General features: G+C 44.6%; 1 protein-coding gene across 47 annotated transcripts in view; it reads left to right on the top strand.

Moving 5' to 3' along the window:
• Positions 1-23181, top strand: part of MAP4K4 (mitogen-activated protein kinase kinase kinase kinase 4) — a 185393-nt gene extending 162212 nt beyond the window's left edge. For 16 of the 47 annotated variants that reach the window (XM_051835170.2, XM_051835191.2, XM_051835211.2 and 13 more), the window contains 13 exons: positions 41-138; positions 2701-2876; positions 3287-3407; positions 4363-4554; positions 6553-6670; positions 6972-7142; positions 10657-10800; positions 12329-12463; positions 14521-14621; positions 16636-16809; positions 17284-17443; positions 18141-18280; positions 19778-23181. In XM_051835170.2, coding sequence (XP_051691130.1) covers positions 41-138; positions 2701-2876; positions 3287-3407; positions 4363-4554; positions 6553-6670; positions 6972-7142; positions 10657-10800; positions 12329-12463; positions 14521-14621; positions 16636-16809; positions 17284-17443; positions 18141-18280; positions 19778-19861 — 1814 coding nt within the window. In that variant the 3' untranslated portion in view covers positions 19862-23181. The remainder of the gene's footprint in view (positions 1-40; positions 139-2700; positions 2877-3286; positions 3408-4362; positions 4555-6552; positions 6671-6971; positions 7143-10656; positions 10801-12328; positions 12464-14520; positions 14622-16635; positions 16810-17283; positions 17444-18140; positions 18281-19777) is intronic. The other 31 variants (XM_051835177.2, XM_051835316.2, XM_051835246.2 and 28 more) reach the window with 3 other exon arrangements.
• The last annotated feature ends 200 nt before the right edge of the window (positions 23182-23381 follow it).

Here is a 23381-nt window from a genome sequence, read left to right as displayed (position 1 = left end):
GTTCATATATGTCTGTCTGTTTTGTCTTCGAACTCAACAGCATCATCCAAGTCTGAAGGCTCTCCATCTCAGCGCCTTGAAAATGCAACTAAAAAGCCAGAAGATAAAAAAGAAGTGTTTAGACCTCTCAAGCCTGCTGTAAGGATGACATAAACTCAGTTTTACTTATTTTAGTCTTGAATGAGATCTTTCTCTTAAAAAAATGTATTGAGAGGTTTATAGCTCTTTCTTTTGGGGTCTTCACAGATTGAAGGAATTCCATGGACTAATCTCACCCCCAGACACAATCATGCCCCTCTCCTTAGACATTTATTTCCTACATAAAGTCCTCAGCAGGATATAACCTTCACCTCTTTTTTAAAGATTTATTTATTTATATGAAAGGGTTACACAGAGAGAGAAGGAGAGGCGGAGAGAGAGAATCTTCCATCCACTGGTTCACTCCCCAGTTGACTGCAACAGCTGGAGCTGGGCCATTCTGAAGCCAGAAGCCAGGAGTTTCTTCTGGGTCTTCCACATGAATGCAGGGGCCCAACGACGTGGGCCATCTTCTACTGCTTTCCCAGGCCATAGCAGCAGAGAGCTGGATCGGAAGTAGAGCAGCCGGGTCTCGCACTGGTGCCCATATGGGATGCCGGCACTTCGGTGGCAGCTTTACCTGCTATGCCACAGTGTTGGCCCCGATAAAACCCTTTTTCTAGTGTTTAACCATATCCTTTGTGGATAGCCTTACCAAGGTCACTGAACAGAGTAGTTTCTATTCAGTGAAATTGTCTTGTACTGAAAGAGACACTTCTAAAATGCTAGACAAAGAAAAGCCTTTGTATCTCTTCGCTTGGCGTTAACCTCTGTTTACTTGTAAGGAGCTGAGCACTTGCAGTGCTCACTTTGAGAATACACTTGTATTCTTGGACTTACCTGTTGCCTGACCGCTGCTCTGTGGCACCTGGGATGATAGCCAAGCCTGCTTCTCATGCTTCTCCTGTGCTCCTGCCGGCTTGACTGACCGTGTTCACACTGGGGAATTTTAAACCTGCCAACGTGGTGATTTCCTGCTCCAACTGATTTCTGTACTTCTCCCCCTCCCTTCTTTCTGCTGCACTTTCTTTGACTGCTCATTCCTCATCAACGATGGCCTCTGGGACTCTGGAACTTCCCTGTCCTGAATGAAGGGTGAAGTGGTAAGTCCTGTGTGTGCAAGGTGCAGTGCTTTGAGCTTCAGTGTTTGGAGCTGCATTCTTTCTCCTTGCTCAGCTGGCCTTTCTGTTCTATTCCCGAATTTGAAAACAGACCTTTACTTTAGCTTTCTTAACACATTAAATTTGCTGCTTGCATTTATTATTACTCGTTATTTAGAAAGATATAGATGTAGCCACAAAATAGCCAGACTTGAGACCCAGCACCTGTTCACTATTATTTTAGAGGGTCACGTTCGCAGCCAATACACATATATTCAACTGATGAAAAGAAGAAAACTAAGAATAAATGAGAAAAGTAGCAGTGTAGCCTGTCTTTTTTTTTTTTTTTAAACTGTCACAACTTTTGAATGAAATTCTCAATCAGAAAGAAGAGTCTTAGATTTTTATATGAAAATGTAGGGACTAAATAGTAATACCCTTGAAAATTATTTTGAGTGAATTGAGTTTTTTTTTTTTTAAAGTTGTTGATTTATTTGGAAAGCAGAGCGATACAGGGAAAGGCAAGAGACCTTCTGTCCTCTGCTTCACTTCCTAAATGCCTGCAATAGACAGGTCTGTGCCAGGCCAAAGCAAGGAACCTGGAACTCCATCCAGGTCTCCTGTGTGTGGATGGCAGGGACCCAAGCACTTGGGCTGTCACCTGCTGCCGTTAGCAGGAAGCTGGATTGGAAGCAGAGCAGCCAGGGCCCCACTAGGGGATGCAGCTGTTCTAGGGGTGGCTGAACCCTCTGTGCCACAACACCCGCCTCTTGGTTGAGTTTGTAAGTGTTTTAATATAGAAAAGGGAAATGAAGCCCTTTTTGTATAAATTTCATTACGATTTCTTTTCTTTCGGATCTTCACAAGCATTGGTACCGTTCCAGGGAAATGTGGGTTATCTGGAATGTGGGGCAACCCTCTTGACCTTTTCCCACAGCACACAGGGTCGCAGCTTGCTTCCTTCAAACAAAGGCCATAAAGTTGTTTCAGGAGGTGACAGGTTATTAGCAGTCAGTAAAGCAAGGTGTGAGTGGTTACTGGTGCTCACCTCACTCATCTCTCACTTTCTTGTAGCACTGGAATTTTTAATAATAAAAGAGAAAAAAGTAAACTCCAAAAATACTTTAAATCAGACCTATTGAACGAAAAGCCTGCTTTCTAGATGGGAAAGGTGTCATACAGATAGATGTCTTTACATAGTGAGGCCAAGGTTCTGCTGTACATTTATTGGTCTAGAATTTTGCTTTATTATATTTGAAAACTTAAAAGAGAATTCTATCCACTTACCATAAGCAGGTGTTTTGTGTGTTTATTGTTGTGGAATTTGAACTATATTCATCATCCCTGTCCTTTTTTTGGTCTTTTCTGATTTTTTTCTGCCATTCACTCTTTTTTTTCCTGTCAAAAGCTTGCCGTCATATGAAACTGGAAAATATTCTGAACTTCTATTTCCTCAAAGTGACACTGTGGCTATGTATTGATAGTTCTTCCTGTTTTCTCCCCTGCACCCCTTGCGCGTTAGGATTTGACAGCACTGGCCAAAGAGCTTCGAGCTGTGGAAGACGTGCGGCCTCCTCACAAAGTGACCGACTACTCCTCTTCCAGTGAGGAGTCCGGGACGACGGACGAGGAGGAGGACGACGTGGAGCAGGAAGGGGCCGACGAGTCCACCTCGGGACCGGAGGACACCAGAGCCGCGTCAGTCCCTGCTGTAGCTTGGACAGGATGAGGGTGTTTCCACTGGGCCTGCTTTCTGCCCTGCGCGCGACTCCGCGGGCACAGCAGCAGACAGCTTTCGTGCCCCCCTCCCCCGTTAGAGTGTGTGCCCCTGTCGGCCCTGCCCCGATACCCCGGTGTACATGTTATTTTTTCCTCTAATCTGAGGAAGCGGTGGAAGAGACCTCTCAGTTTGACAGGACTCTCAGTTGCCCGAGCATTCCTCCTGGGTGTTTGTTCCGAAGCGCAGTGGCTGCAAAGGGCACGCTTTGCTGAGCTCAGGGCGGAAGCCGAGGAGACTCTGTGCCTGTAACCTCGGCGCAGGAAAGTCTGATCAGGACACCCTTGAGTCACAAGAATGAGGCCATCACTTGTGGATTTTGTCTGTGTAGGTCGTCTCTGAACTTGAGCAATGGGGAAACGGAATCCGTGAAAACCATGATTGTCCACGACGACGTTGAAAGTGAGCCGGCCATGACCCCATCCAAGGAGGGCACGCTGATTGTCCGCCAGGTACCCGCGTCTCCTCTCTGTTGTCAGAGGCTGAGCTTCTCCTGTGGTCATTAACCCTCGCTCCTTCACTCACTCATGCTGTTTCTACATCATCATCTGTTTTCATGTTAACAAGACCCGGGGGGTGTGTTGGGGCCAGGGAGACAGGTGTGGGTTGCATGCCACGGAGGTAGTGCGTAGTCTTCCACCCCACATTGCTGCTCTTGTGCATGTCTGCGGCAGCCCTCATTCGAGCACCACGCTGAGTGTCACGGTCTGTGTCGGAGCGGTAGAAAAGCCACAGGGAAGTCCTTACACAGGCTCTGCTCGAGTGAGAACACAGGACCGGAGCCTGTGGCAGAGTGGCCATGGTGGTTCTGCCAAGAGCACTGAGCTCTGCGGGACAGCCTCGCCATGGCCCCTTGGAAGTCAGAGTTGGGGTGGCCTGTCTTCTGTGCTCCCAAGTGTCTGTGTACCCCCCCGCTGGATAACTGTGTGCCAGCAGGTGTGTCCCGTATGGACCACTAAGCTTTACAGCTCTGTTCATTTCCTACCTGAGACTGTGTCAACACGATCAGCTCCTCGTTTCAATAGAATTGGGCATCCAGCTACCACTGGGGGGCTCTCCCTGGTCGTGCTTCATGCTCTGGCAGTGCGTTCAGAGAGAAAGCAGGGGAAGGCTGGGCGAAACCAGTTCAGAGAAATCCCAGGGGCGGTGATAGGAGCTAATGTGACCGATAAACCAGGTGGAAGGCTCACTGCTTCTGTCCTGGGGCCACCAGAGGAGGAAGTTTGAATTTTGTTGGCGGACATTTGGCGAGGAAGTCTGAGCAGTTCCAGCTAATTTCCTTGTTTTTTTCCTTGGTAATTTAACAGAGTGCAAAGTCCCACAGCACCTTTGACAGAGCAGTGTCAGTAGAGCATAGGCAATGTCAGCAGCGCTTGAGCGAGACAAGTGTGCCTGTTTTTTCTGCAGAGTACAGTTGACCAAAAGCGTGCCAGCCATCATGAGAGCAATGGCTTTGCCGGTCGCATTCACCTCTTGCCAGATCTCTTACAGCAAAGCCATTCCTCCTCCACTTCCTCCACCTCCTCTTCCCCATCCTCCAGCCAGCCGACACCCACCATGTCCCCACAGACACCCCAGGACAAGCTCACTGCTAATGAGGTATGTCTCGCACCACAGCTGGCTGCTTTCCTGGGGTTAGACCCGCAGTGCCTAGGAGCTAGTTTGCAAAGGAGACCTTTCCTACACCCTCACCCCTTCCCTACCCGCTGCTTTCTTCTGTCACCCCCAGCCTTCAAGTAACATGTTTCAGATCTGCAAACAAATCCCTTAACTCGAGAGCAATTTCCCTCCAAACTTGCCAGTTCATTTTTACTTTTCTAGATAAGTGTAGTTGCATGGCTTTGTTTATTCAGGTTATTTGTAAAAATCTAAATCAAATGATTGCTTTGTTTTCAAACCCATTATATATTTGGCATGAAATTATTGTAGTTGTTAACAGAATCTGCCTTTTTCATTGTTTGTATCCAGTAAATAAATTGTAGGCTGGTTTGGTTAAGCAGACTTAGCCTTGTCTGGATAAACATGTTACCTGTACAGGGACCTCCTTCCAACAGGGCTGGACTGTGTTTTTCTCTTTCTGGGGGGTGGTAGTTGGTTGGCTACTCTTGCTTCCACCAACCCTGTTAAAAGGATTTCTGTACTTGAAAATTCACAGTCATTCAGAATTCAAGGAGAGGCTAAATGCTTTTCAGGGAAACCTAGAAAATCAGGACGTTAAGCAAGGACAAAGGTCTTGAGCATGCTTTTAATTTAAAATTTAGTGTGGGAAATCTGTGTGCTCATTCATAGGCTTTGCTGTGGTGCTTGGTCTGGGTGCTGGCTGGGTGATTCTTTGCTCTTTGAATATGATTATGCACAAGTGCTGTGACTTGGCGCACCTTGAGCACTGTGTACTTAATTAAACAGTGATGTGATTTCATGGGAGATTGGTTTAAATGCATTTATGTGACAGTAGAGGGAGACTGGAACTGACATGTAGCTTTAGCCAGCTGCGTTAACATAAACACCGAACTCCCTTCCCAGTGCCTGCTGTGGTTCCCTCGTTAGAATAAGAACGGTTCTCTCCTTAGTAGCAGGCACAAGTTGACTGCTTTCCAGGCAGGCTTGGCATCAGATTGGCCATTGTCTGGATTGGCCACTGACCCATCTGCCGGGAAGGGTAGCCTGCTGGGTGGAGAGGGGCGGGGAGTGCGGGAGGGCCTGGGCTTCAGGACGTGATAGCCTCAGGTACCCTGGAGGGGTGAAATGTAGTGGGATAGAAGCACTTGACCTTTGCTCCCAAGATGTATATCCCTCCTACACTCACACTCCTCCTTACGTTTATATTTTAAACTGTGCTCCATTTTGCTCTAATGTACAGTATTTTACTATAACCTTTAACTCACTAAACTAGCAAGTTTATTTTTCTGTTTGTTTTCTTTTAATCGTCATTACATTTCCACTTAACAATTTGTTTCACTTTCTTGTGTTTTTTTTTTTTATTTTTATTTTTATTTTTTGTCTTAAGTTACATTATTAACTGAAACACTGGTGCTCCTGAAAAATCAAAAGGATATGCTTTGTTTTGTCGTTTGCACCTTTCGCAAATGAGCCGCCAATTGGCGTGGGTTTAACAGTGATACATCTGGAACCACGGAGCCAAAGCTTCTGTAGCTTTCTGGCAAGAGGCTCAGTTTAACATAAGATTTGCCAATGTTACAACATAGATTAATTGGACTTTTTTGGACAGGATTACAAGTAAATTCGGAAGTTGATGACTTGAGGCCCTTTCAGGCCTCCTTTAGGAGTCGTCATTATAAGTTATTTAGTTTTTTTTAGATACTCCTGGCAGCACGAAGTGCAGGTTTCATTGGTGGCTTGCAGAGTTGCTGCGTGCGTGAGCAGTTCATCAGGAAGCAGTGCTTCTAGGTGCAGTGACCTGCTGGGCGCGCTGTGCCTGTGCGGCACTGCCAGCAGCGTCCTGGGAGTGAGGCAGGAGGGACAGGGCTTTGTACTGGGAAGTAGTGCAATGTGGAGGGGATTCAGACTGGTTTTTTTTTTTAATGTTCATATTTTTAAATGTCATTTGTATTAATAAAATTGAAATTTACATTGCAGACTCAGTCCGCTAGTAGCACACTCCAGAAACACAAATCTTCCTCCTCCTTTACACCTTTTATAGACCCCAGATTACTACAGATTTCTCCATCTAGTGGGACGACAGTGACTTCTGTGGGTAAGTATAGTAGCAGCAAGAATGTCGCTGGCAAACAGGACTTGGTCACTGTGCGTTGCTTTCAGGTGGCTTAGGCATGGCATCATGGTTGTGCACAGGCTCAGCCTGGGGTACAGAAGCCCCATCCCACTTGCATCGCCTTGTTTGCAATGAGCTGCATAAGTCAGTGTCCTTTTTCCATATACATTCTTACAAGTTTCTTCTTGACAGAGAAAGATTGTTTACTGGACATATAATGGGGAGGGAGGCAGATGTAATAAATACAGGTTCAGAAAATAATTTCCTATGTGCTGTGTTTCAGTGGGATTTTCCTGTGATGGAATGAGGCCAGAAGCCATAAGGCAAGATCCTACCCGGAAGGGCTCAGTGGTCAATGTGAATCCGACCAACACAAGACCACAGAGTGACACCCCTGAGATTCGTAAATACAAGAAGAGGTTTAACTCTGAGATTCTGTGTGCAGCCTTATGGGGTAGGTATCTTGCTACCGGTCTGTTTCATTTCTATTCTATAGGGTGCGAGGGTCTTCTAGAAAAATACCATTTTAGGTTGTCAGGGGAATTGTTCTTAAAGGATTTCTGACAGATATGGCGGAAGACTCCTATGATGCCCACCCCATACCTCCTGTAGGTTGGGTGAGTGGTACGTTAGAATGATGTGCTACGTGTGTGTGCTTGTACCCATTTCAGCAGACAAATAGTGGAGAGAATGACCAGTTCCCCTTTGTGTGAAGAAGAAAAGTAAAAAGATGAGGCTAACACTGGTCCATATTTGGGGGAATGAAGAACTTCATTGAGGCTTGGAAAAATAGGATGATGACTTAATACTTGACATTGAAGAAAGGCTAGTAAAATACCTAAATACTGTATAAAATGGAGTATCAAAATACTACATGAAAATGTAAGCTTAAAATAGTCTTTTTGATTCAGCTCCGTCAGCAAATGTTTGTCTTTTCTGCAGATAGATAAACTGCTTTAGAATTAACTTATCTAGGAATATGGAAGAAAAGCACTAAGAATAGTGTCCAGTTTCTACTTAGTAGCAATATAGTAAGAGCCAGATTGCTAGTGTCAAAATAAAAACGTATGAAATGAGTGAAACATGGCATATGTTAGATATTAATTTCTCTTATATAGATAGTAAATCTGCTTTTAAATTGAATAGAAGTTCTTTTTCCACAGTATTAACTCACAAACTGAAATGTGTGATATTTCCATTAAAGAAGAAATGGCTTGTGAAAACCCAAATGGCTTGCCATAAGTTTAGCAGGTATCAGGCCATAAACTCGAATTCAGTGTGATGATATTGTTTCACTTATAAAATGTCATTTTCATCCATAACTGCATGATAGCTGCTACTGCTTGTGGCTGTTTGAGTGACCTAAGATAGAAGGTCCGGTTTCTTAGTTTCACAGGCTTAGTGGCCGCACGTGGCCATTGTCCAGTGGGCAGTGCATGTAAAGAGCGTTTGTTACACCACAGAAGTTCTGTTGGACAGGGCTGGTCTCGAATGGCATGTTTTACAGAGCGTAACTTCAGATGATGGGCGGAGTCGGGAGCCACATGCATGTTTAAGCCTTTTCAGTTGTACACATTCTCATTTTGGGGCAAAACAAAATGTTTACTTTCATTACAATTACTTTCAAATTCCCGCGGCTTCCTTCAGGTTTTCTGAAGCCAACATTCATGCTTCCTGAAGGGTCGAGGTGGAGATTTGCATTGCTTGCCAAGGAGTGGATTTTAAGTGAGGGCTTTTATCAGGTCACTGCATAATCAGAAACTGTAAATGTCTGTCCCTGGAGCTCATGAGGACCTTTCACGTGTCCCACGTTTTCTGAGGAGCCCAGGGATGGTGCTGGTGCTACTCCAGAGCTGCGGCAGTGCCTTGTGTCTGGCTGTTGTGCATGCGCCTGGCTGTGGTAGTCACTGCTGTTGTCACGCGAGTTTGGGCAGCCATGGCAGGTTCTCCTCTTTCCCAGGGGCTCCTAAAGTTTCTTTCAGTGACCTCAAGGAGTGCCCGGTAGATACTGTCTCCCCAGGTGTTGGGGGAAACCTGCTCAGAACAGAGCAGGGGGCGCTTTGGGAAGGCTGTTTGCTTGTGGCCTTCACGGTGGCTCATTTCAAGAGTCTGGAAATGGGGGTTGCGGGAAAGGGGTGCACTGCGTGCGTGCCATGCTCTCATGAGCCGTGATGCCCTTCCTGTCCTTCCGTCTGCCTGATTAAGCAGTTACTTCATGAGAGCCCAAGTACCTTTATTCCTTGTCAGTGAATGTATTACCCACTTCAGGGAGTCATTGCAGTCATTATCAGGGACTTCAGAAAGTTGATGGACAAGCAGAATTAAAAGATGAGGAACAACAAGATAAGTTTATGTTGGTGCAAAAAGATTTTGAAATCCATACATAATTTTTTCATGATAGCCATTTTCCATCAGCTTTTTGAAATAACCTTATAAGTGCCCAATTCACAAGAACTTTAAGGGAATCTGTGCTCCATGTTACAAAAGTGATTTATAGGCAGTGAAGGTTTCAGACTAAGGAAGCTAGAGCACCTGGGGAAATGAGTGTGATAGAGGGAGAAGTGAGTCGGCTCAAGGGACAGGGGGTCTTAAATGCCAGACTGAGGCTCTTGGAACTTCATGAAATGTGTCGTCTGTAAAGATACTGAATGACTCAACCAGGGAGTTAGGAAGATTTAGCCGATTTGACTGATGTGCAGTCATGAGAAAGTAGACAGAGATTATTTGAACAACCACAGTTAAAGTCTATCCCTTGGGGCTGGCGCCGTGGCTCACTTGGTTAATCCTCTGCCTGCGACACCAGCATCCCATGTGGGCGCTGGGTTCTAGTCCCAGTTGCTCCTCTTCCAGTCCAGCTCTCTGCTGTGGCCTGGGAAAGCAGTGGAGGATGGCCCAAGTGATTGATCCCCTGGAACCCGCATGGGAGACGGGGAAGAAGCACCTGGCTCCTGACTTTGGATCAGCGCAGCGGCCATTTGGGGAGTGAACCAATGGAAGGAAGACTTTTCTCCTTGTCTCTCTCACTATAACTCTACCTGTCAAAAAATTAAAATAAAAAAAAAGTATATCCCTTGCTTATGATTAGAGCAAGAACAGAGGTGAGGGAAAGGAAGAGATAGGGAAGATGAGCCCCCATCTGGTGTTGGTGGCTGGTTTATCTTGGAGCAAGGAATCTGCTTTCAGTGGAAATACATAGTGGGTGGCAAAGCAGGGAGGTGCCCTGTGGACTCATGGTTCCCGAAGTACCACTGGAGCACAGGCTGGGTGGGCTCGGGTGTGACCAGACAGCACCAGAAGCAGAGCAGGTGCATGGAGGCGAAACTGGAATCACACCATGGCAGTAGAATCACAGTGTGTGATCAGAGAGTTAGGACAGGTCACAGGGAGAAGTCACAACACTTCAGTGTGCCGGAGACGTGGAGGGACAAGAACAGAGCAGGTGTTTCCTTGATGGTGGTGGAGAGAGTAGTCTTTGAGAAACATGTAGCTGGGTGATGGGAGCCAAATCAAGATTAACACCATATATAGCTCCTTCTGGAAGTTTGCCAGTGAAAACAGAGAAGGGTGAAACACGAGGAGTCCATTGTATCAGATGGATGTTTGTTCAAGAGCCTCATGGGACTGGCTGGAGGTAGTATCTGTAAAACCAAAGAGACAGTGATCTTGCCGTGTTCTGGGGGAGGTGAGGGAAAACCAGAACCTGGTAGGTGGTGAAGGAGAACAGGGCTGAAGCGCCCTCATTCTTGCTCCTGTATCTTCGCTTCGTTCTGTCTGAGCAGCTGTGCTGCCATCACCATCACCACAGTGTGGTGAGCTGTTGCAGGTGTGATTCCTCTAAGCATTTCCATTTCTGGGTGAGTTAAGGAAGCTGCCCTCTTTTCCAAGTAGGTGGTGTTACCTTACTCAGATCACTCAGCTGTTTACCAAGCAGAGCATAAAATTCAGGCCTTTCTGTGTCCTTGAAATAGGAGTGAATTTGCTGGTGGGGACAGAGAGTGGCCTGATGCTGCTGGACAGAAGTGGCCAAGGGAAGGTTTATCCTCTGATCAACCGAAGACGCTTCCAACAAATGGATGTGCTTGAAGGCTTGAACGTCCTGGTGACCATATCTGGTAAGTGTTTATGCAGTGAAGTAGACTATCTAACACTGTGCACTCAGCTTCAGTCAGTTTACTCTCTGTGCTGGCGAAAGGCCATACGTCTGTATTGTGACTTTACAGTAACGAGAGAGGAAGAGGAATTCAGATGTGATGCACGTGCACACTTGAAGAATACTCTTGAGATAAACGTCAACCTGTGCTTCTCACTGACGTCTCCCACACGCCCTTGCCCCCCTACTCCCTACTGCCTCAGCCAGTGTGTAGGTCTGTGTTGTCCACTCCCTCCCACAGGACTCTTTCCCATCTACTGGTTCACTCCCCAAATGGCCTGCCACAGCTGGGGGCCAGGATAAGTTAGCAAGAACCCAGTTATTTGAGCCATCACTGCTGCCTCCCAGGATCTGTGTTAGCTGGAGACTGAAGTCTAGAGCCAGAGCCATATATCAAATCAGGTACTCGAGTGTGGGATGCAGATGCAGGTGTCTTAACACTAGGCCGGGTGTTCAGGACTCTGACAATCAATGTGACTAGATCAGCATTATAGCGTGTCTTTTAACCTTACATAGATTAACGCTTAGAACTGAAAGTTTTGTTTTTATCAAAAGAACATTTTCTGTAAGATGTCCATTGTAGAAATTAAAAATTAAGAAAGTACTATAGAAAAGCATGTAGGAAAAGTAAAATCATCCAGTTATAGTATTTGGTAAGTTTTTAATTGCCAGTCTTTTAAGTATACATCACACTCAATATATGCACTTATGGAGAAAAATCTGCACAGTGCATTTGGTGGTGTTTCAAACATACAGCAGATAGCAATGAGAATCAGACGATAGCCCTGTGTAGGCTGGATAGGCTTAGCAAGCATTAAGATACATGACTGTACATGCAGTCAGCACTCCCATCCCCGTCTTCCTGCCCATGGTGACCTCTGTCCTGAAGTTAAGTGGATCCATCCCGCTCAAGCCTGCTTGTCCAGCTCATGAGCTTGTTATTAACCCTTTATGCCAAGCCGGCAAGCCTTTCTCCGTTTTGCCCATTTCACGGGCCTGGAAGATACTTTCTTACTGTTCTGCTGTTTCCCTGGAGGTTTATTCCCTTCTTGTAAGCATTTTTCACAGATGTCCTTTGGACGTACGTGTCTATGTTGCATTGACCATAATTTCCTAATAATTTGTGTATTGTTGGGTCAAAAGATAGGCAACATTCTAAGACTTCACACAGGTCTCATAATACCATCAGTGGTATTGATTTATTACATGCCAGTGCCAGCTTGTTTTGTTTTTTAACCATCCATCTTCCTATGTAAGTCTGAATTCGTTATTCTTTTACAACCTTTCCTTCTAACCCATGCCTATACCTAACGATAATTCTGTAGGAGTTTTGAAAGTCCATCTAAATAGCAGTTGAGTTTCTAATAATGTTTTGGTATGGAATGACTTCTCTCAAGGGAAAAACTATTTACTGTTTATAGAATTTTCTTTTGGTTCCTATTGTTAATACTTGTTTTTGAATATGGATGTAAAATATATTTTTTTTCTAGGCAAAAAGGATAAGTTACGTGTCTACTATTTGTCTTGGTTAAGAAATAAAATACTTCACAATGATCCAGAAGTTGAGAAGAAACAGGGATGGACAACTGTAGGGGATCTGGAAGGGTGTGTGCACTATAAAGTTGGTGAGTTCCAGAAGCGTTAGAGAAGTCTTTTGTAGTTCTCATTAGAGTTCCTTAAAATTCACATGATCTTTCAAGCTTGTAGTAAAAAACTGGTTTCTGAAACATGTGGTATATTTCTGGCACCCTGTTTTTAAGACATACTCTTATGTTGAAGTCTCAGCAACAGTGACTTACTGCCTGTGTGCACCTACAACGTGGCATGGGGTGCTGTCCCACTCTGCGTCCTCGCTCTCCCCGACGCCGCTCATTTTGCGAGAGTCTCTTCACCCCCTTTTCCACATTCTTCTCTGTAAATTTGTGGAGCAGGGGAACATCTTTAAGGACGTCTTGCCGGGTGAAAGCCAACCGATTTGGATTTCTTCTTTAAGTCATGGGCTTACTCTTCTGTGAAGAAGACTATGGGGCCTTGGCAGTCAGCCATAGAAGCTTTCACTTTGACCCAAACAGTGATGGCTTCTCGTTTTGAACTTAGTGTGCTGTGCAGAGCCGCTGAGCTCTGGATGAGTGGGTGAGTTCAGCTGGCCAGGTGATGTTCTGTGGCCACTCGTTTGCTTCTCTGTGGTGTGCATTTCGTGATTCTCTTGAAGTAAACTCTTAAAGGAACTAAACCAAAGCCAATTGTTTTTGCATATGAAAAGAATCAAAATAACTGATACCAATGTTGGAAGTAAAGGGGGACATAATGGATTTTAACTGAGCTATAGTTCTATGGAAAAGATGATGTCTTCTAAGAGAATTTAAAGCAGGCACCTAGTGAACATTGATTTTTGCTTGCATCTTTTCTTTTCTGTATGTTATGAAGCTGTGTGCTGTAGTCAGTTCTCCACTGGCAGGGATGTTGTAATCCTTGACATAGTCCTCTTGTTTATGTGGTCTCCCTACAGCCCTCAGCACGTTGGTTCATGATAACTACAGGAACCACTTCAACATTTGGAGGGCTTCTGAGTGATCCTGGAAGATAGTTCTGTGTTGTGTATATGTGAAGTGTTTTTATTTGTTGAGCTATAGCTAAAATCCTCTAAGGCCAGGTTTAATGAGCTAGCTCATAACAGCTCAAATGCATGAGGAGATTATCCTACAGGGGGAGCTAGAGGAAGACATGTTAGACTGTAAAAGGCTTTTCATCAGGACAGAGCAGTGTCTTCAACCATCCGTTCTTACAGAGTGAATCACAAGTGTCTCTGGGGATAAGTGTGGGTGATACCATTCATTTGTTATCTTTATAGTTGGCCCCCAAGGACAGGGGGCCATTGAAAGTACATTTAAGTTGATTAAGTTTAAAATTTATTGTCAGTTGGCACTAGCTCATGGCCACATATGTCTAGTGGGTATTGTTAGCTGTGCAAAAATAAAACATTTCCACCATTGTAGAAAGTTCTCATAAGTAGTATTGATTTGAACAGCTTCCTATTATCCTTTTTTTGTTAATATTAGTTTCAATGATTTATTTGAAAAGTGACAGCTTATGGGGTTTAACAAGGAGACTTACTGAGTTTACAAGGCAGCTGACACGCACAAAGAATCAAGTGTGATGTTAGCTGGCTTATAAAGAAACCAGAGCAGTAAGTCACAAGTGGTCAGGGACCTCTCAGGACAGCTGGTTTTAACAGAGTTGCCTGGCTCTGAGGGAACCAAAACAGCTATAGAAAGGAAGCAGTTATTTTACAGTTGAAAAGAGATTTATTTTTACTTGCGCTCTGCTGGCACAGAACTTTAGTGTGAATCCTAGAAATCCCAGCTCTGCTGGGATCAGGAAGTGGCCTGGAACGGCACTTGGGTTTGTGCACAGATACTTCTGTCCGCTGGCAGGATTCAAGACCCAGTGAGTCTTTTTGCAGAGCCCTCCGTGTTTCTTAGTCCATGTGAGCACCTTGCAGAGCTCAGGGAGACCCTGACCTCGCTCTGGGATCTGGGAGCCAGCTGCTAATTAATCCTGCCGTTTTCCTTTCTGAAGTAGTTTGAGTGATCACTAGAAGACATATTTATGAAGTTTGTAAAAGTTGGCTATAAATTTTTAAGAGTTCCATGTTAATACTTGTGTTTTCCTTTTTTTCCAGTAAAATATGAAAGAATCAAATTTCTAGTAATTGCTTTGAAGAGTTCTGTGGAAGTCTATGCGTGGGCACCTAAGCCATATCACAAATTTATGGCCTTTAAGGTAACTAAGTGCATTGAAAAGTAGCATTAGCTGTGCAAGATACAACCAGTAGTCAGAGAATAAGCTTAAAAAGTCTGAGCACTTAAAATGATGATATGAAAGCTATGTGCTGTTACGGCATATAACTTTGTCCTAAGCATAAGCAAGTCCACTGCTGACGGCTGCAGTAGGCTTAGTACTTTCTGTGCCTTCGGAGGCTGGGAACGAGAGAGCTGAGTGTTGCACTGTCACACTTTGATCAGCGTGGTGATGTGGTAACAGAGGAAGAGGCAAAGCAAGACCACTTCTACCCTCTGGTAAAAGACCTTCACAAACAGTCATGAACGTGGATTAGGGTGTACTTGCATTCCCAGTCATAAAAGTATTCAGCAGGAGCAATTATAAAATCTGTTCAGTACATTACGAATTAAAAATGGAATTACAGAAATTTTTGATGACAAATATGCATTATACATTAAATGGGAAATGCAAGTTAAAATATTTATCATATGACCCATTTTTCTTTAAATAATACTGTAGATGCAATGTCTGAATCTGATGAAGAAGCTAAAATGGATTTGCCATTTTGTGTATCTACGGTTTGAAGAAAGAAAGTGAATGAGCCTGTTGTTTAAGTTTGTTCTCTCTAGAGTTCCTGCCTGCCCTTATTACCATGATGGATTACCTCACTTTGCCTGATATCTAAAGAACTGTGAATAAAATAAAATTAATAGTTGTCAGTGTAAAATTAGTAGTTTTCAGTATAAAATAAAGTCTTCAGTGTATCTAAATAGTTATTTTTGAAAAAAATAGAAAATGAGCAGTTTTGTGTGTGTGTGTGTGTTTTTTTTTATTTTTTATTTTTATTTATTTATTTTTTGACAGGCAGAGTGGACAGTGAGAGAGAGAGACAGAGAGAAAGGTCTTCTTTTGCCGTTGGTTCACCCTCCAATGGCCGCCGCGGCCGGCGCACTGCGCTGATCCGATGGCAGGAACCATAGCAGAGAGCTGGCCTGGAAGAGGGGCAACCAGGACAGAATCCGGCGCCCTGACCGGGACTAGAACCTGGTGTGCTGGCGCCGCAAGGCGGAAGATTAGCCTAGTGAGCCGCGGCGCCGGCTAGTTTTTTGTGTATTTTTAACATATTTTTACAACTTAGCCTAGAGTTTACCCCAAAGCAAATTTATGAGATTCTTAATTGATATTATCCTGATATTACATATTATAAATAATTTAATAACATAATTTCTAAAAGGAGACATAAAACCTTAAGCTAACCTTTGGGCCATTTTAGTATAGGGCAAGAAATTAAGAAGTTTTCTACTTACTTATTTTTAAAAATAGTTCTACTTACTTATTTTTAAAAATAGTTTATATATATTGCAAGGATAAGTTTCAGTTATTTGGGGAATATTTGAATTTTTAAATTGCTTATTGCTTAATTTCTTGGTGAAGCAGTACAAATGGAATTTTCATATTTGTTTAAATCCAAGTGCTATCGAATTGAGATAATTGGTTATAAAATCACGTATTCCTCTGAGATATGGTCTTCATATCTGTTACGTACCAGATACCATACTAGTTGCTTTTATAAATATTACCTATTTAAATCCGTTCTGTTCTCATGTCCCAGTCTTAGGAGTGGTGGGTGTTGGCATTAATGAGGAATGGGCTTTCCAGTATTAAAGACTGGATGGATTCTCAGTGTGGGACTCCTACGATGACTCCTTGCTCCACCATCTGCAAGTGAAGAGTCAAAAGATACGCTACACATCTAGACAAACAATAGGACAGCAGATGACAGAGCAGAATTCTCGGGCTGACTAGGGGGATTTGATATATAACTCTGGAAGAAGTGTCATCCCTATGCTAATTAACAGACAAAAAGATAGTTAAAAACTAATTTTATAGAGTATTTTTGCATATGGTTGCTTGGTATTTGGATAGTCGACAGCCTCGGGTCTGCTTCCTGATCTCTGTTAAGAGCAAGTTCTGCTTTGCCTCGTCTGCTTCTCTCACGATCGCTTCTTTGCAGTCGTTCGGCGAGCTGGCACATAAGCCACTGTTGGTGGATCTCACTGTGGAAGAAGGCCAGAGGCTCAAAGTGATCTACGGGTCCTGTGCAGGGTTCCATGCCGTGGATGTGGATTCGGGATCAGTCTACGACATTTATCTACCAACACACGTAAGAAAGAACCCACACTCTATGGTTGGTTGACTGGCTTCGTTTTGTTTTGACTTTCTCTTTACTCTGCATAGTGCACTAACACTTCCCCTGGGTGTGGGGGTGAGTATTTGAATGATACGCCCCATGCTGAGACAAGCGGAAGTCCACTTTCCTGGCTCTGTGAAGCCCTCCTGAAAACCTCTTAGAATTTGCTTTGACTAACATGGAATGGGTTGGGGACCATTGCTGGCAGGCCCTGTGTGGGGAGTAGCTTCCAAAAGGAGCTTACCGTCCATATATGGCTCAGAGGCCTCAGGAAATGTGGGAGTATGTGACCCGTTACAGGTAGACTTTGGGATGTAAATTGCATGGGTTTTTCCAGAGTGTTCTCTAATGGCTGTATTTATCACCAGGAATATGGTACCAGTGCATTTGCCAAGACAGTGTAGCTGAACACTCTCACAGGCTGGAAATTGCCACAAACATGTTTCCCTGCACTCTGTTCCTCTTCTCTAGATCCAATGTAGCATCAAACCCCACGCTATCATCATCCTCCCCAACACAGATGGGATGGAGCTTCTGGTGTGCTATGAAGACGAGGGAGTTTATGTGAACACGTATGGGAGGATCACCAAGGATGTGGTTCTGCAGTGGGGAGAGATGCCCACATCTGTAGGTATGAAAGTGAAGCCCTCTCCGGGACTCCTGTATTCATCACACCAGTTGTGTGTGCTATTCTAGCGGACACTCAGCAACGGATGATGGAAAGTTAGATTGTACACGTGGAAATAGAGGTCTATTTTAGGACAAAATGCAAATTATTGCATACATTTTAAAACTTTGTTATCGCAGTCTCTCATTTAACCCTTAAGACATTCAATGAGAATAGGGCAGATGTTTTTGTGGAAGTGGTTTACGCTTGAGAGGGGAAGAATCCAGCTAGATGCCCTCACATACAGTCTTCCAGTTTGCAGTCGGTAACAGAGGCTGGTAGTTAATTTCCATACTTCACATTTATATCCCAGAATCATTTGATTTTGTTGCAGTTCAGTCACTGTCTCTGTCTACTTGCCCTTTCTTCTCCCTGCCTTCTCTTATGACTGGATTGATGAAAATCTGTGCGCTAAACTCTAAACTCAGTGGGTCATTTCTCAAGGTAAGTGTGAAAGGCCTAAGGGAAATGAATAGATTTAACCATCGATTCAAGTTACTTCCCAGGGTAGAACAGGCAGTTACAAATGTGAAGTTCCTTATCAACAAAAATCCTTAACTGCTTGGCCTTTAGGAGGGTGTGACATATCTGTCACATTAGCAATGTCATCTTAGGGTGTTGACTTACATTTAATGGTTTCTGTTTTTCCTCTCCCCCATAGCATATATTCGATCTAATCAGACAATGGGCTGGGGAGAGAAAGCCATTGAGATCCGGTCTGTGGAAACTGGCCATTTGGATGGTGTGTTTATGCACAAAAGGGCTCAAAGACTAAAATTCTTATGTGAACGCAATGACAAGGTAATGGTGTCCTTACGGCTTATTTGTAGTTGTTATTATCTTTTAGCAGTGGTTTATTTTCCCTGTGATAAATTCCCTTGATGTTTGATAGATTGTGAAATAAATTCATTGGAGAACATTTTAGACATGACTTTTTAGGTATATTTGTGGGGCCAGAGTGTATTTCATTTGTTTTTGTTATGTGGTTATGGAGGGATTTTTCTGTGTGTGTGTAGTTTTCTTTAGCCCCCCACTAGGTTACGTGTGGAGGCTGTATTTAGTTAGAGGTGGGGACAATTAAAGCTGCTCGTTGAGTTGGATGGGATTTTTTTGTGAGTAGAAGGCCGCACTCGTACTCTTTGGATCGGGTGAGAGGTTCCCCTCTCCTGATGCAATGTTCTGTGCGTTAGTGAATCCGCTTCCTAGCTTGCATGTCAGAAATGCTCAGCAGTAGAAATCATTTTATTTCAGTCCAGGAGCACTCTACCACGTCCCTCCTAGATCCTAGGGCATCAAAGCCCTTTTGCTTTTCAAAACTGTCCCCATCCCTGTCTTCTTCGGGGACCTGGGAGGCCTGCCCTGGGAAGGATGGTGAAGAATTGAGCGGGTCTTTCCCAAGCACAGCCTTCTCTCCTGTCCAGTGAGCTCTAAGGCACTCCAAGGCAACGCATCATGCCTCAGACACTCGCCTCTCGAAGCGCACGTCCCTCTCCTGCTCCATGTTGCAGTACGTTTTCAGCCGTGGCTGACTGTAGGATAAACTTACATACCTGATGCGAGGAGGAAGCACTGCCGTGTGCCCTTGCAGCTAGTCCTCCTGCTTGTCTGCACGTGCCGCACGTGCCCCCACGGCCACCACCCCTGCTCCTGCAGCCCTGAACTCATCTGCGAGCGACGCTCATATTTGCCCCTACATAGTGTCCCCAAGATACGTTGTTACCTTGAAAAGTCTGACTCAGACCTAATTTTGGGTTTTTCAGCTTTTTGGTGTATACTTTCTCAAGTGTATTTCTTATAGCCATAACTAAAATATTCTTTAAACTTTAGGCAATTAAATATTTTTATCAAATATGTTGTATTTTAATATTATTAATAAAAGACACGAGAAGTTCCTTTCTCTGTGGGATCATAGGAATTGATTTTTTACTTGCTCGTTAGAAAGAAATCAGGTATCGTCCTTACTGTTCACTGCCTTTTTCAAATATGCTCATTTAGAATGTGGTAGTATTGGAGGTGGAAAGAACGAACCCACTTTTCACAGTGTGGCGAGGCGGCAGTGCAGCTGACAAGCCTTCATGGTGATGAAAATTGGCTGCAGAGCATCACTCCTTCCAAATTCAGCCTGGCATCATGCCAGAGCTGCTTTTACAAGGGCTTTTTGGGATGTGGGTTCCCTGCACATAGCAGTATTGAAGGAGATGATGGCTTCAGTTCCCCGGGTGGAAAACACGGGAACCCTGCTCCCACAGCAGGTGCTATACGGCTGTGCTAACCCGCTCTTTCCTCTTGACTTTGCAGGTGTTCTTTGCCTCTGTTCGGTCTGGTGGCAGCAGTCAGGTGTATTTCATGACCTTAGGCAGGACTTCCCTTCTGAGCTGGTAGAAGCAGAGTGATCCGGGGATTGTCGGTCTCCAGAGTCTTCAAGATCCTGAGAACTTGGAATTCCTTGCAACTGGAGCTCCACGCTGCACCAGTACAGCCAGGACAGCTGTGTGTGCAGACTCACGTGTTGGGTTCTCCCGTTCCTTCCTTCCCGCTCTGACCAGTTTATCCCTGTTCTTTTCCTTACTCAAAAATAAATCAAGGCTGCAATGCAGCTGGTGCTGTTCGGATCCTACCATCAGGTGCTATACGTGTTTGGGATTGAGCATCAGGCCGGAAAGCAAACATCTTTCCTACAGCTCCAGAATTCCTTGTCTCTGAATGACTCTTGTCTGTGGGTGTGTGAAGGTGGCAACGCTGCACACGCCGTTGGTTTTGTTGGCAGTGGGCACAAGGAGGTGAAGCGTGCCGGTGGAAGGAGCAGTTGGCTGAAGCAGAGAGCAGATTTAATATAGTAACATTAACAATGTATTTAATTGACATTTCTTTTTTGTAATGTGACAATATGTGGACAAAGAAGAAGGTGCAGGTTTAAGAAGTTAATATTTATAAAATGTGAAAGACACAGTTACTAGGATAACTTTTTTGTGGGTGGGGCTTGGGAGGTGGGGTGGGATGGGTTAAGGGGTCCCATTTTGTTTCTTTGGATCTGGGGAGGGAGGGGTCCTGGCCAACAACTCAGTCATTTTTCTGTGTACCAAGTTTTGCCTAAATCATGTGCAGATGGAAACTTTAAAAGAAAAAAAAAAAAAAGAAAATGTGTGCATTTTGTATAATGGCCAGAACTTTGTTGTGTGACAGTATTAGCACTGCCTCAGTTAAAGGTTTAATTTTTGTTTAAACCTAGAAGTGCAACAGCAGTTTTACCACAGTCTGCACTTGCAGAAGAAAAAATTCAAACCACGTGTTTATTTTTTTGCCTACCTCATTGTTTTTAATGCATTGAGAGGTGATTTAGTTTATATGGTTTTGGAAGAGACCATTAATGTTTAATTTAATCTTAATACCAAAACTATGCGATTCCAGTTTGACTGTTAACTTTGTTACAAATCTCAGCAGCACAAGAAAACCCTTCCATGAAGATGGGAAACGGCCTTCGGCTGATGCGGCTTGCTTTCTGCGTTTGGAAAGCAGAGTGCCTCATTTTCCCCAGATGCACCATGCGTGGTTGCTGGGGCCGCTGTAGCCTGCAGCGCCAGAGATCGCATTGTTCCCAGGTTGGGGGTTGGTAGCAGACAGGTGGTCACGTTAGCATAGTCACACAAACTGTTCAATGTTGCAGGAACCTTTTCTTGGGGGTGGAGATATTTCCCTTTTTCTAAAAATGCAATGCACTAAAACTATTTTAAGAATGTAGTTAATTCTAATCATTCATGAAGACAGCATCTTCCTGTGTTTTAGGTGTAATATCGAAGCCCTGGCTTTTCTCGTTTCTCACTTGCTCTCTTGTTCTCTGTTTTTTTAAAACCAGTTTTACTTTGCGAACATGTTCACGGCATTTGCAATAAATGTCTTGGTAATAATCTGTTTCATGGCTTCATGGTCCTCACTCAGCCCCTCCAAGGATGTCCCTTTGTCAGAGTCATGGCTCTGCCCCCTCCCTTTCCTCTTGTCCAGCTCTGAGCGGGAACACTGTGTGATGGCTACTTTCAGCTTCATTCACCAACAGAAGCTGGGTGTTTCAGGGGGGGTCGCTCCTACTCCTTTATGGTGCATTTCTCTCAGCACGAAAATGCGTCCCCCCATGTAACAGTGACCTGCCCCTCTTCTCCAGGGCTTTGCCCATCCTCCTGTTCCATTCTAACCACGACTGTTCTCTCCTTCCTGGTTCAGCATGCTTGCCTCTGGCTCTCCTCAACCATAGGAACCTAGTGAAAAATACGTGCACTCCCGAATGCGGGAAAACCCAGCTGGTTGTACACGCCACAAAGGCAAGATGAGCAGAGAAAGGCTTTTCTTCCGGAGGAAAAGGCAGATGGAACTAGTCTCTCACTCGTATGATGTTGGACTCGTGCTGATAGCCAAAGCAGAAAGAACTGGTCTTCCCTACTAACCCGAGGTTAGCCTAGACAAGGTTGAAAGGGACCTGAGCCAGGCCAGGCCAGATCGCATCCCTGGAGGACTTCCTGTCGGCAGTGCCACAGCAATGTGCACGCTTTTCCAGGAGGGGACGCTGTAGAGAACACACGTGTGCACGTAGAAAGGGGACAGAGAAGGGGGCGGCTGGCGGCGGCCCCTGCCCTGACTGGAGGGCTGGAGAGAGGTGAGCGGACGTCTGAAGAGTAACAAGCAGGTGCCGCCAGCGAGGAGGACTCCACAGAGGATGCGGCCTTGCGGCCTGACAGCATCTGTAAGTCACGCGGAGGGCGTTTCGTTAGCATTAGGATGCTCAGAAGTTTCTCAGAGGGGGAGCTTTCTCTTGGAAGAGGGTCCGAGCTCAAGTCTGAGCTGTGCAGCCCAGGCGCCCGGGGGCAGTGCCATGGTGCGCTAGGGGAACTTGGTCAAACCCAGGGCTGAGCCTGATGTCCTGCAGTTGGACAGCGTCTGTCCTTGTGGTGGTGGCGGGGAGGGGTTTCCCAGGGCGCGCTGTACCTAGCCCTCCGGTGCTCCTTCCGTTCTTGGCCTTACCACCTTGTAGACCAGACTGAATCGCTACAGCTTCCTGTGTGTGCCAAGGAAGGTTGCACCATAAAAGATCACGATTTGTTGAGATTTCGGATTCTTTTACGGAATAGTGATTTTCCCCTCCTCTTCCACAAAGTGGTGGTTTCTCCACAGAAGTGCCAATATGGCAGAATGACAAGAGGAAACAGTATTATGCTGAAACCGTTAATAGGAACCATTGAACTGTTGCAGGACTGCTCTTCTAAACAGAACACAAGTACGTCTTAGGCTTAGTCAGAGCTTTAATGAAGTAGCGCCTTTCTGTATTTCATCGGAGTAACCCTCTCTGTTTTGAGTGCAGTGTTTTTTTACTTTTAGTTCATGCACACATCATGTTGGAGAAATTGTTTACAAAAATGGTTTTGTTTCACTAATGTGCATCACATATTTATGTTTTATTTTTAGGTGATTTTAATGGGTTATTTAGGCATAGCACACTTATGGTGATTTATAATCCCTAATTTTGCCAATTATAAATTTGCTAAATAAGACAGATGACAAACTGCATTAAATTTACTAATAAAACTGCAGAGCAGACCGATGGCAAGTACACAGCCCCCCCCCTTTTGCAGTGCTAACTTGTCTACTGTGTATCTTGAAAATATTGTTGTCCCCTTCCCCCTCTTTTTCCTGAAATAAAGTAAAAATGACACTTATTCCATGTGGCATGAGTTTCAAATATGTTCAGACGTTTCAGAATTTGTTTTTCTGTGGAGCTCCATATTTTTATGCACACCCCCTTCGCATGTCCTCCTGTCTATTGTCTTTTTCTTTCTTTCTTTCTAAAGCCAAACTGACAGAGATCTTCCATAGGCTAGTTTGCTCACCAGATGGCTGCAACCACCAGGGCTGAGCC

Source organism: Oryctolagus cuniculus, chromosome 2, assembly GCF_964237555.1.
Source record: "Oryctolagus cuniculus chromosome 2, mOryCun1.1, whole genome shotgun sequence".
NCBI classification, from domain to species: domain Eukaryota; kingdom Metazoa; phylum Chordata; class Mammalia; order Lagomorpha; family Leporidae; genus Oryctolagus; species Oryctolagus cuniculus.
Note: the sequence above shows the minus strand (reverse complement) of the source record. Positions and strands in the feature narration are given on the sequence as shown.